Genomic DNA, 12,872 nt, shown 5'->3' on the forward strand with positions numbered 1-12,872 from the left:
CCCCGCCGCCGGGTCCCGCCCGTCAGGGCCCGCCCCCGCCGCCTGACCCCTACCCAAGCCCCGCCCCGCCGCTGCTGGCCCAGACCTCCAACCGGGGAAGGGGCGCGGGCTGCTTGGTGGTCCCGGCGTTCTGGACCCCTGCGGAGACCTGGGATTTTCTTTCTTTTCGCCGCCCCACCTCCCACCACCATGAAGAAGACGCAGGAAAGGCCGGTTGACAAATGTAGACACTGAGGCTCGAACAGCCCTGCCCTGTCTGGGGCCTCAGCCCTGGGCAGGCCGGCCTCCCGGGGAGCAGGAGGCGCCCTGTATTTCAGGGTTTCAAACGACTTCCGCATCTGGTTTCTCTTTCCAGGCCACTACATGCCAGCGGGGGTTCCAGGCAAGGCAGAGGTGAGGCCTGGGCATTGCCAGAGGAGAAGCAGGTCAGGAAGGGGGCCATGGAGCCGGAGTGGCACAGCTGGCCTGTGCTTTCCTTCTGGGGGCCTGTGGGCAGGATCTATTCCTGGAGCAGGAGATTCCTCAGGCTGACCTGCAGGGTAGTTCCCAATTTTCCACTCTGAGATGTGACACAATAAGGAAAGTCCCTCTGGTGGGGACTAAATTATCCCGGGCTGGCCCCTGGCCCGGTTCTCCGTGGGGAACCTTGTCTGTGGCCAGGACTGGACGAGGGCGGAATCACTGACACCATGTGAGGGGGGCCCTACCCTGCTGGCTGTAGGGCCAGGGCTTGTCCGGACAGGGCCTGCAGGAAGGAAGGTGTTTTCCCGCAATAGCCCCTGGCAAGGAGTCAGGGCAGCTTCTCCGTGCCCCTTGGGAGGAGCAGAAACTGAGGTCTTCCAACCCCATCCACGCCACTGGTGCTGTTCCAGCTCTTTCTGAGGCTGGGCCCTGGTGAGACACCGAAGTGTGCATGGCTGGCTGCCTGTCAGTGAGGTCTGTGTGTAGGTGGTGAGCTCCCTGTCACCAGGGGCATGCAAGCAGCTTCTAGGCAGAGAGCGCTTGTGGCCTGGGATTGTGGCTGGCCCTAACCACTGCTCCGCCACAGTCCCTGACCTGCAGATATCGCGCCAGGACAGCTGGAGCCGGTCCTGGCACCGGGTGTTCTTAACTCCCAGGGCAGCGGTTAGGAGAACTGGAAAAGCTGGAAAACAAGGGAAAGATCAAGAAGCAGAAGCAGCGGGGCAGGGGGAGGGGGGAGTTAGTGGGGGATGGGGACACAGGGGTGGAGAGGCACTAGGGCCCAGGTCCCTTACAAAGAGTGGCATGGGAGGTGGCCTGAGTTGCACTTTCATCGTGAACTTTTACCGCTGCACGCTTAAAAAGCCATCTCACTGGTCACCCCGTGGCCCATCCTGCATGGCCCCCCTCTGGCACCAGTGAGCTGGGAGGCAGCATTTGTGGCGTTTCCCCACCAGCACCTCACACAGCATGTCCCTCCAGGGTCCCCGAAGCCAGGAGCCAGGACACCCCCAAATGGCTCCTTCTCCCCACTGCCCACAGCTGCCACCCTCCCATCCAGACCTGTCCCCCCGCCTCTGCCCACAGGGCTGCCTCCTGCCCCTCTGGCCACCACAGTCCACCCTCCCCAGCAGCCCAAGGGATCTTTCTAGAAGGCCTGACCAAGCCCTTCCCCTGCCAGGAGCCTCCCAGGCTGTCCTTCAAATAAAGTCCAGGTTGCTTATCAGACCTTCAGCAGGCTTATCACGCTGCATCTCCCCGGCCGCACCCTGCCACGCTGACCCCAGAGCTTCGCGCCCGCACTGGCCCCCAGCACCCGCCCCTCCTCCTTGTCCTCCAAGACCCCCACCCTGAAGCCCCTCAGAGCCACCGAAGGCTCCCGGGGTCCCCATCTGTGCTCCCCAGGGCTGCCATGTGGACTCTGCACACGCCTCCCCCATCCAACACGGAGCCTCTGCCCGGGGAACCTGCTGCCTTCCGGCCTCACCGGGAAACTGCCTTCTCTTGGGCTCAGTTTCCTCATCTGCAGAGTGACATCATAGCCCCCTTCCACCAAGGATTACCCCATGGCCAGGCACACAATCAATGCAGCATCATGTATCCGGGGTGGGGAACAGGTAAGAGTGGTGTGAGCTCAACGGACCCCAGGACGGGGACCTAGATGGGGGCCCAGACTTCAGGCCCTTTAGAAATGATGATGACCTCAGCCTGAGACCAACAGAGAGACAGAAAAAGGGGAGAAAGACAGAGGAGAGGAGAGAGAAAAGATAGAGCAAGAATCTTTCTAGGAAGGACCATGAGAACTGAGACCTGGAGGCTAAGTAGGAATCACTTTGTTGGAGAGGAAGGGGAAAGGGCAAAGGGAAGAGGAGTTGCAAAGGCCCTGCGGCAGGAAGGAAGGCTTGAAGGTAGGCTGGTGTCGCTGGTGCAGGGGACCAGGAGGAGGCACGGGGGCGGCGGGAGGAAGGGGTGCAGGCAGCAGGGCCCAGCCAGGCGCCTACTCCAACCTTTCCCACCAATTTCCATGCCTACATTCTCATTTGATACTTAGCCACCCTTTAAAAGTGGCTCTGGGCCAGGTGTGGTGGCTCATGCCTGTAATCCCAGCATTTTGGGAGGCTAAGGCGGGTGGATCACCCAAGGTCAGGAGTTTGAGACCGGCCTGGCTAACATGGTGAAACCCCGTCTCTACTAGAAAATTAGCTGGGCGTGGTGGCACATGCCTGTAGTCCCAGCTACCTGGGTGGCTGAGGCAGGAGAATCGCTTGAATCCGGGAGGTGGAGGTTGCAGTGAGTTGAGATCGCACCACTGCATTCCAGCCTGGGTGACAGAGCGAGACTCTGTCCCTACCCCCCACCCCCTAAAAAACTGACTCTGGGCCAGGTGTGGTGGTTCCTGCTTGTAGTCCCAGCTACTCAGGAGACTGAGGCGGGAGGATCACTTGAGAACAGGAGGCTGCAGTGAGCTGTGATCACACCAGTGCACTCCAGCCTGGGTGACAGAGACATTAATGTGTGTGTGTGTGTACACACGTACATATGTGTGTGGGTTGGCTGTGGGTTTAAAACCCAAGATGGGCTGAGTGCAGGGGATCATGCCAGTAATCCCAACACTTTGGGAAGCTGAAGTGGAAGGTTTGCTTGAGGCTAAGAGTTCAAGACCAGCCTGGGCAAAATAGCAAGACCCCACCTCTACCAAAAATACAAATATATTAGTCAGGTGTGGTGGTGCACACCTGTAGTCCCAGCTATCCGGGAGGCTGAGGCAGGAGGATTGATGGAGGCTGAGAGGTCGAGGCTGCAGTGAGCTGTGATCATGTCACAGAACAAGAAGGGTGACAGAACAAGATCCTGTTTATGATCTATAAAATAGGTGGTTCTACTGATTCTGCAGCTCAATAAACAGGTTCTGAGAGGAGAGGAGGAGAGAGGAGGAGACAGGAGAGAAGAGGGAGGAGAGAAGGCCCCCTGATTGGCCTGCCCTCTCAGGCAGCGGCCCTGACTCTGACACCAGGTGAGGTCTGGGAGGTCGGCCCAGCTGGTGTCCTGCCTGAGTGGCCACCCTGGTCCAGGACAGGACTTCCAGACCAGACGACCTCAGTTTCCCCACTTCCAGCCTCCACGTGTTCTGACCCCCTCAAAGACATGGAGGCAGGGAGAAAGGGGTCTCTCAGCCCATCAGGGTGGCAGGGCCAGTGCTGGGGACCCAGGGAGGACACGGCCCGAGGCATCGTTCATTTCAGTTCAAGATGTCCACCTGGGCTTGCATTAGCTTAGTTCCTGGAGGACGCACTGGCTGCTGGGTCCGGAGGGGCTGCAGAGGTGGGGACTCAAGCACCACAACTGGAGGGGTGGGGTGGGCTTATGGGGGTGGACTCCTTCCACCAGTGTGGACTCAACCCTGAACGTCACCTGACCAAGGCTGCTGGGCCAAGCTGGAACGGAACTGGCTCCTTGAGTCCGGGAGGCGGGGGTGTTTCGGGAATGCAGAGGGCGTGAGAGAAAGAACCAAGGGAGGTGTCCTGGCTGAGTGGCGTTTCCCGCGGGACTTCTCAGAGCCTTCATCGCCTGATCTGCACCTCCTCTCCCCCGGCAAGAGGCTACACTGCACAGTGGTTCCCAAACTGACTTACCCACAGGACCCCTGCGGATGGTCGTGGGCGACCACGTTGGCCCCACTGCAGAGGGTGGAAGGGACGTCGCCCTCCTCCCCACCCCTGAGGCTGCCATCAACCAATGGCATCCCTACGGCCCCCCGCAGGACAGGGAGCGGGAAGCTGTGACACCCCATTTTAAGGGGCCACCCATTAATTAATTAGGCTCCATGAATAATGCATGCCACCTTGGGTATATTAATAGCATATTTATATGGTGTGCTATGGGGAGTATACATTCTCGTCTGAACACCTCACAAATAATTCACGACGCCGCTCCTTCCCCAGCCTCCAGGAGAGCCTGGCCGGTGCTGCGGCTGGGGCCAGTGGGCTGCTTTCCACAGCCAAATTCTACGTTTCATTATAAATGGCTTTGCTGGGCATGTCGGTAACTCGTGCATTTCCATCCACTTTATTATTAATGGCTTTCCTGAACTGTAGCAGCCCGACGCCGTGCACAATGCGTTATAAATATTTGATCCGGCATCTATGGTCTGCCATTTATCATTTATAACGGGTTACAAAAACATTATAAAACATTTACTGCACATTTATAGATCATTTTTGACTACCACCACGATGTGTTATAAATACATTATTAATCTTTTCCACGCCATTTATAGGAATCCCTTGTAACAGGGCCCAACCCCGCCCCACCACCTTCGAGGAGCACGGAGCTCACACGGGGGCTGACGGGTGTCGCTGGGTGGCAGGACTGGGGGAGAGAAGCCAGCCTGCCTCTAAGTGCTGTGTGTCCTTGGCTGGATCATGGCACCTCTCTGTTCAAGGAAAAGAGGTAACAGCACAGATGCCTGGTCCTCGGCACCTGCTGTGTGTCACACAGGTTGTTCACTGCCCCCGAGTCTCAGGCAGTTTTTTGTTTTTATTTTTTTGAGACGGAGTCTCACTCTGTTGCCCAGGCTGGAGTGCAGTGGCATGATCTTGGCTCATCACAACCTCTGCCTCCCGGGTTTCAAGGGATTCTCCTGCCTCAGCCTCCCACGTAGCTGGTATTACAGACATGCACCATCACGCTCAGCTCATTTTTGTATTTTAGTAGAGATGGGGTTTCACTATGTTGGCCATGCTGGACTCAAACTCCTGACCTCAGGTGATCCACCTGCCTCAGTCTCCCAAAGTGCTAGGATTACAGGCGTGAGCCACCACGCCCAGCCTTGTTTTTATTTTCTGAGACGAAGTCTTGTTCTTTCACCCAGGCTGGAGTGCAGTGGCGCTATCTCAGTGATCTCAACTCACTGCAGCCTCGCCTCCGCCTCCCGGGTTCAAGCGATTCTCCCACGTCAGCATCCGAGTAGCTGGGATTACAGGCACACACCACCATGCCCAGCTAATTTTTGCATTTTTAGTAGAGACGGGGTTTTGCCATGTTGGCCAGGCTGGTCTTGAACTCCTGACTTCAACTGATCTGCCCACCTCGGCCTCCCCAGGTGTTGGGATTAGGCCTCCCCAAGTGCTGGAATTAGGCTTCCCCAGGTGCTAGGATTATAGGCATGAGCCACCACACCCGGTCTCAGGCATGACCTTGATGCCCATTTCACAGGTAAGGAATCAAGCTCAGAGAGGGACAGCAATTTGTCCAAGGCCACAGTCAGCGAGTAGGGAGCAGGCGTCAGAACCCTGGGGTCAGTCCTGCCTTGTGTCACCCACCTGCCCGGGCCTGCAGCTACAGGCTATGGCCCACCTGACTGGACTCTGTGGACAGGGCCTCCAGGGTCCTGGCTGGGGATGAAAGAGGCCTAAAGGGTGTTTGGGATCCAGCAGCCCCTCCACCGTAACCCAGCTCTGGAGGACCTCAGGCCCTATGTCTCCAAGGACCCTGTGTCCCCCACAGCCGGGGCGCCACCAGTGGCCTGGTGTGCAGAGCACTGTGGTCAGTGCCGCCCTCACCAGACCCCTGCGTTTTCCATCTTAGGGACGGCGCGTGGCCGCCTCCCAGCTCCCTCCCCTCCCAGGGCCCCAGTCTCCCTACTACGGGGTGAGGGATGAGCACCCGAGGAGCCCTGTGTGCCAGGCCTGCCCCCGTTCCCCCTGAGGCTTACAGGCCTCTCCAGGCCTGGCTCCATAGCAGGAGAGCACCAGTGAGAAAAGGGGGTTGTGGGTGCCGGCCCCTCCCCTCCGCCTGCCCTGCTGGTGGTCAGCCAGAGCCCTGTGCCCCACTGCAAGTGGATGGGCCCAACTCCTCCCCACTGCTCCAGACCCACCCGCCATGCTGCCTTCCCCCAAGAGCCCTTCCTAACCCCCGGGCACAGAGAGGGTGCCCACCACACCCTGACACAGGCCTACTGGGGTCCAACCCTGGGTCCCCGGTGAGCCCAGCAGGGCCTGGCATGGGGTGTCCTTTTGGGCCTGGCCCAGTGAGGGGGTTTGGAAAGAACCGGGATGTCTAGTTCTGCCTGCCCGTGCTCCTCAGCTTCCTACAGGCCACCTCCCAGGACAGAAGGGGCCACTGTCCCCGGGGGAGGCCTCAGCCACACCCCCCTCTTCTGAAGCACCTGGAATGATTCCAACTGCCGGCTAGGCCTGGGCCTAATTGGGTCAGGGGTCTGGGTTGCTCTGAGGAAGGGAGCTGGGGGAGGCCCAGGCCCCCCAAGCAGCTCCTGCCCAGCACCCTACCTGCCACGTGACCTCGGGCCACTGTCTGGGCCTCCCAGGGTGAATGGGGGAGACACCTCATGGGGAGACCTTGCTGCCGAGGGCGCTCAGGCCCCAGGTGCCCACATTGAGCCCTGTGGCCACCACCATCTGGCCTGTTTGAAGGTCAGGGTCCATCCCCAGCCAGACCTGAAACAAACCCGGAAGCACTTGTTTTGAGACTGAAGAAGCAGGTGAGCTTGTCACTATGGCATCCCCTGGCCCCGCCCCATCCCCACCTGGAGGAGCGAGCCCAGGACTGCCAGGAACCACCGGGAGGGGCTGGCACCCTGCCTGGCCTGGCTCGGACATGCTCCTGGAAAGAAGGGAACTGTGGGGTCTGGGCCGGACTCTCAGTCCTGGGGCTATCTGGGCTCCAGTGGTGACCCTGGGCGAGGGGCTCAGTCACAGCCACGTGGGAAGGTGCTGATCCCAGATCCTCCACTGTTCCAGAACAGACGGCCTGGGACCTGCCTGCAGCCACCCAGCAGCGCATACTGGGTGCCCCACATGGCTGGTTCCCGAGGTCCCTGGGCCCAGTGGCTGTGGTGAGGAACTTGGGGAACCAGAGGGAGGGAGAGGCCAGGCATGGATCATGGCCTGACCCAGGGCTCCCTGGTCCATCCCGCAGCCCCGTCCACCCTGGGGTCGGCACCATCATTCCAACACCCACACTTCTGCTCACACGGCCCCTGCCAGGCGCCTGCTGCAGGCACAGATTCCAATCTACTCATTTTTTTGTCTAGGAGCAGTCAGGTTTCCCTCCCAGCCGCCTTCCCCATCTTCCCCAGCACAGATCGCAGAAGCCTCTCACCTCTGGGACACAGAACCTGCGGTCCACCGCCGCAGCCAAGGCCAGACACGCCCCCTGGGGTTCCCTCTATGGTGGGGACAGGCCCAGGCCACCCCCTAGATATTAGGGAAGCACTTGGCCAGGTGGGGGCTAAGTTTGCCCCACGGGTGCCACAATTTTGAGCCAACAAGTCCCTGAGCCCTGGGGTCAGCACCCTGGGGTGGGTGGGGTCTTGGGCACGCCTGGCACATCCCGGCCCCAGTCGGCACACACACCAGAGCCGATACCCCTAGCCTGAGCCCTTACCACCTGCCAGGCCAGCTACTTCCCCTGGATGCCTCTGCTTAGCTTAACCTCCGCTGCCTCCTGGGCGGGAGTGAACACAGGCCCAGGCAGCAAGAGGCCCAGAGAGGTTCCCAGGCCCCAGGATCAGGGCCCCGCCCTCAGTGTCCTCCCCATCCCCCTTCCCCGTGCCTGGTCCACGACCCCAGCCAATGTCCTGGGGCTCTACCTGTCACAGGCTGCTCCGAGCCAGAAACGGGCACCCCCGTGAAGGGCCCAGGCTTGCGCCCAGCTGGGACACACACTGGCCTCCAGGCCTGGCAGCAGCATCCTTCCCTTTCCCTGTCCTCAACCCAGGCACCGGGTTCTGAGCCCACAGAGCTCGGACCTCACTCTCCCTCTCTGATCAGACCCTGAGGCAGGCAGGCCTTGGCTGGAAGGACCCCCACCCCACAGCCTGGCTGGAGTGACGTCAGGAGAGCAGAGGACCAGAGGCTGGCAGGGCTGCAAGAGGCTCCGGACTGTGGGGTGCGGGAAGCCACCCTTGAGGAGGTGCCTCGGGAACCCATAGGTGGTATAGCGTCAGGAAAGGGTGGCTCCTGGCTGGAGGGGACGCGGTGATGTGGCTCAGGTGCTGCACCTGGGGAGAGGGGTTGGGATCCCGAAGGTGCGGACTGGCAAAGGCCCCACATCCAGGACTGGGAGAGAGAGCCTGGCCCTCAGGAGGCTGGGGTTTGGGTGTGGGGCATACAGCAGGCACTGGGGGCCAGCGGGCTTGGTGGGCCCGTCCTCACTCGGTCTCAGATGAGACTGGGTCATGTCCCCGCCAAGCCGTAACATGCTTCTGTCCTCTAAGACTCGGGTGGACGCGGGCCCTGACCTTGACCCCTGAGCCCGCACAGCCTGCACACACCCACCCCCTATGAGGATGCCTCCCTACATCCACACCCCACCCCCGGGGCTGGGGAGGCATCCAAATCCCTGCCCTGCATCTGCTGAGCCTCCCGGGCCCCTTCCCACAGCACAAACCTCAGGCCCTGCTTCCGCTCAGCCCAGCCCCAGGGCCTCTAGGCCTCCCAGGTCCCACCCCGGGGCAGCCCATGGCTCCAGGGCCCTAGGGCTCAAATCTCAGCCCTGCCCCTTATCTGTGCAGAAGTAGGAGAGCCAGCAGCAGAGCAGAAAGGGCCTCATCCCGCACCCAGGCCTGTGCTGGGCGCTCCTCACTGCTGTCCCTGTCCCTAACCCTAACACACACTTGGACCCAGGGCAGAGGTGCTGGCACCAGGGTCCTGAAGGCAAGGCACTAAGGGCAAGGGTGGGGGAGGACGGCCCCGCACAGCTGGGATGGAGGCTGCTCGGCGGCCCATAGGCCTCCAAGTCACTCCCAGAGCAGCCTCCCAGTCCCCTGAAGCCACAGGAGCCAGCTGCAGACAGACACGTCTGGTGTTAGACCCGGCACTGGCTCCCCCTACCCGGGACCTGGTCCCTGGACCTGTGCAGCCTGGAAGAGTCTGGGGAGGGTGGGCAGGAGGGCGCAGGGGCCCAGGCAGGTGGTGCGGGCATGCAGGCCAGGGGCTGGGCTGGGAGGCTATGGGCCTAGAGCCCGGCTGCTCCCTTGCTGGATGCTGTCACGGGGCATCCCCCAAGCCCATGGCATCACTAGAACCTTGAGGCCTCGCGCTACCTGGGCTTGCAGGAGGGCCTGGGTCAGCTTCTCAGCCACAGTGGCCCAGGCAGTGGGCGCCCGGGGCAGGGCTGACCTGGGGGCACTCATAGGGAACGGGGAGAGCACGGGTCCCATCTGTGTGCTGGGAAGACCCCAATGCGGCGAGGACAGAGGGGTGGGCAGCTCTAACCCCAACCGGGCCAGCAAATGGACCCCACGCCAAGCTCCACCCCGCATGCACTAGGACCCTCCCAGACCCTCCCCTGTGAGCGGGTGCTGGGAAAGGCACGACGAGCATCGCCGGCTACTCGGACTCTTCTGGAATGGGATCCCCCACTCAGCTCCCACGGGGGGACACCCACAGTTGAGGCTCTCAGGGCCTTGTTGATCCTTTTAGTGGAGGAGGGAGAGATCGGTCTGCCGGGCCAGTCCCCCACGCAGCCTGACAAGGCTGGATTCACTCAACAGAGTCCAACCCCGTGAGCAGAGGACTCGAGGCCAGGCAGGGCCCAGGGCCGGCACCTGACGGGGAGACCGTGATGGTGGGGGCAGCCAAGCAGGCAGCGTCCTCTGACCCTCGACATCTGCAAGAACTGCTGGCCCAAGGGAGAGCCCGGCCTGGCCTTGGTCTCCACCTCCCAGGACCCTGCTCAACTCTCTGCGCTGCAGGGCTGGGGAGCCAAGGCCAGGGTCCTTGAGGCTCCAGCTGGCCAGAGGGTGACATGGGACACCAGAGAGTACACAGAGAGTTCAGATCGTTTCATTCAAAACCAGCCCAGGCCACGCCCAGTGGGATCCTGCACACGCTGGGCCACGCTGCCCACCGCTCCGCTGCAGGGCTGTGGCCCGGAAGGTGAATGAGGGCTTGGTGGACGGCCCCCCATGCCAGCAGCTGGCCCGGAGCCACCCCAGGGCTCGGGGTATTGTTCCTGGGCCTGCCTGGCCTCGGAGCTCGGCGCCCTCACCTCCTCGGAGAGACCAGCAATGGCAGCGCTTCCTGGGCTTCGCCTTGAGGATCCCCAGGGATGGGACGAGCCGGGGTTTGGAAGGGGGTCGGCTGCCACAGGCTTACATCACGGCCTCCATATGCAGGATCCTCAGGGCCTCAGAGATCTGCGCGCTGGGGTCCATCTGGCCGTACATGCCCACCAGGAAGGCCCGGTGCAGCAGCACAGCCGCGTGCTCTGTAGGGGAGACGGGGCCCTGCACGTCACGCTGGCCACAAACACCCTGGCCGTAGTGACCAGACCTCAGGACTCGCAAGAGCCAGCTCTCGGGAGACGCGCCTCCGGCCTCCCCGGGGGCTGCCAGGGCCCCGGACAGGGGACCGTCCTCACCTTGGCACAGGAGAGTGTACTCAGGCAGGTTCCTGAGGGCCGTTTGCACCACCTCAAAGTCCTGGCTGCCCAGGCAGTACATGTATGTGGGCAGGAAGTCAGCTGCGATGCTGAAAGAGCCACGCACTTCAGTGGGCACCTCGGCCCTGTGCCCACGCCGGACCCCCACCCAACAGGGAGAGCTGAGCCGCCTGGAAGCCCGGTCTGGCCACCAGGTGGGTCAAGCAGTGACCTGGTTTAGTAGGGCCCGGTGGCGGTGGTCTCACCTGGGGCTGTTCTGGATGGAGCGCAGGGCCAGGCTGAAGGCCAGGTTGCGGCAAGACTCCTCGGCCGAGCTCATCAGCCGTTGCAGGTTGGTCTGACCAGGGGAAAGGTGGGAGGTGTGTGACCGGGGGGTCCAGCCCCCATCGAGGCCCCTTCACCTCTTGGTCTCTTGATGGCCGATGGCAATGGCAGGGACCCTAGGCTCCTATCCAGAAGGCAGGACGCATGCGCCATCGGCCAGTCCCAGCCCAGGGCTGAAAGTGGGCCTGCCCTGGCGGGGGCTCGACTGTGAACGCCTGGGCTGGGGCCCCACCTGAAGCCCGGCCTCAGAGGACTCCCTGGGGCTCAGGGCGGGCACACCCTGTTGGGGGCAGTGGCCCTGCTGGGGTTCTCCAAGGGATCAGCTCCTCCCAGCTCTCCCCCAGCCCCATCCAACTCACCGAGAAGAAGCCCAGGATCTCGGGTCTCCGCCGGGACATCTCGTCTATGTCACTCAGAACCTCCAGCAGATCTAACACAGAGAGCGAGCCAGGCCGGAGCTGAATGGCCTAAGCAGACCTCTGCCCACCCCACCCCGGCCAGCCACGCAGAGGGGCAAGGCCCCGAGCACCACAGGACAGAAAACACTGGAAAGCATGAGCCCAGTGATACCCGCAGCAGTGAAGCCGCCAAGCTCCGCAAATGCCCGTCCCTGCCCCTACTCGTGGTCTCCAAGGAAAGAGATTGACCCCTTGCGGCAGCCCCACATCCAGGGTGCTCTTAGCATCAAGTGGCCCCACGGCCCGGCTCCACCTGGGCCACCCAGCCTTGGCTCTTCTCTGAAGGCGGCCACCAGTCCTGCCTACCCGCTGGTCCTGCCCGCCTGCCTGACCTCTTCCTGCCACACTCCCACCCCCTCAGGGTGCTCCCCTGCTTTTTGCTGTGTCTGAAGCAGAGCAGCACCCTCCAACTCCCCTGGGCCCCTGAGTTTCTAAGGCCTTCTCTGGGGGTGCTCCCCAGTGTGAGGACTGGCCCACCCACCCACAGCCCAGCGTGGGCCGTGCTCACGCCCCAGTCAGTGCCGGGATAGCTGCTGGTTGCTACCCGCAGGCACATGGGACCCAGGGCGCCGACCAGGCGCTGACCTCAAGTGGGTGAAGCAGGGCCCGACTCACCCTCCACCGTTTGGCCCCTGGAAAGCCGCTTCATGTAGGGAGCCATCTCGGCCGCGGTCAGAGGGGTGAACAGGGAGACGCTGACCAGGGGCAAGGAGCCGGCTGAGCTCTCCTCTGGAAGACAGTGGCAGTGCTGCAGGAGGGCGGGAGCGGCAGGACGTGCCACACTGAAGCACCAGGGCCTGCCCTCCCGACAGCACAGCGGCCAATGCCCAGGCTCCCAAGGTGCCAGCACACAGCAGCGCTCCACAAATGGAGTGGAGCCAGGAGCCACCTTTGGATCCGACGCATGCACCTCTGCGAGTCTCTCCCTGCTGGGTTTCTCGCAATGTGGGCCATGACCCACTGGGCACAAGGCAGGATGGCTTGGGACCCGGGCCTGGCACTCTTCCGGCAGCACAGGAGAGACGTGCTGCGGTGCCGTGTCATCTCAGGCAGGGAATGACGGAAGGGAAAAGCCAAGGACGAGACCTGCCAGTAGGACCAGGGAACGCTTCCTGGGGAGGGACACCTGGGACAAGCGCTGGGTGGGTGGTGGATGTGCCAGGAGCGGAGGCAATGTGGTGGGGGCGGAGGCGATGTGGTGGGGGCGGGGCGATGCGCCAGGGG

The 12,872-nt window shown here is 62.2% G+C and overlaps 1 protein-coding gene across 1 annotated transcript in view; it reads right to left on the reverse strand.

Annotated features, from left to right (window-relative positions):
- Nucleotides 1–10,252: 10,252 nt before the first annotated feature.
- The window catches only part of INTS1 (integrator complex subunit 1), a 35,073-nt gene continuing 32,453 nt past the window's right edge, over nt 10,253–12,872 (reverse strand). The window contains exons 44-48 of the mRNA XM_017894317.1: nt 12,264–12,377; nt 11,550–11,620; nt 11,112–11,203; nt 10,846–10,955; nt 10,253–10,692 (exon numbers count right to left, since the gene is read on the reverse strand). Coding sequence (XP_017749806.1) covers nt 10,577–10,692; nt 10,846–10,955; nt 11,112–11,203; nt 11,550–11,620; nt 12,264–12,377 — 503 coding nt within the window. The 3' untranslated portion in view covers nt 10,253–10,576. The remainder of the gene's footprint in view (nt 10,693–10,845; nt 10,956–11,111; nt 11,204–11,549; nt 11,621–12,263; nt 12,378–12,872) is intronic.

This window comes from Rhinopithecus bieti, unplaced genomic scaffold (assembly GCF_001698545.2).
Source record: "Rhinopithecus bieti isolate Rb0 unplaced genomic scaffold, ASM169854v2 scaffold_1017, whole genome shotgun sequence".
Classification (NCBI taxonomy): Eukaryota; Metazoa; Chordata; class Mammalia; order Primates; family Cercopithecidae; genus Rhinopithecus; species Rhinopithecus bieti.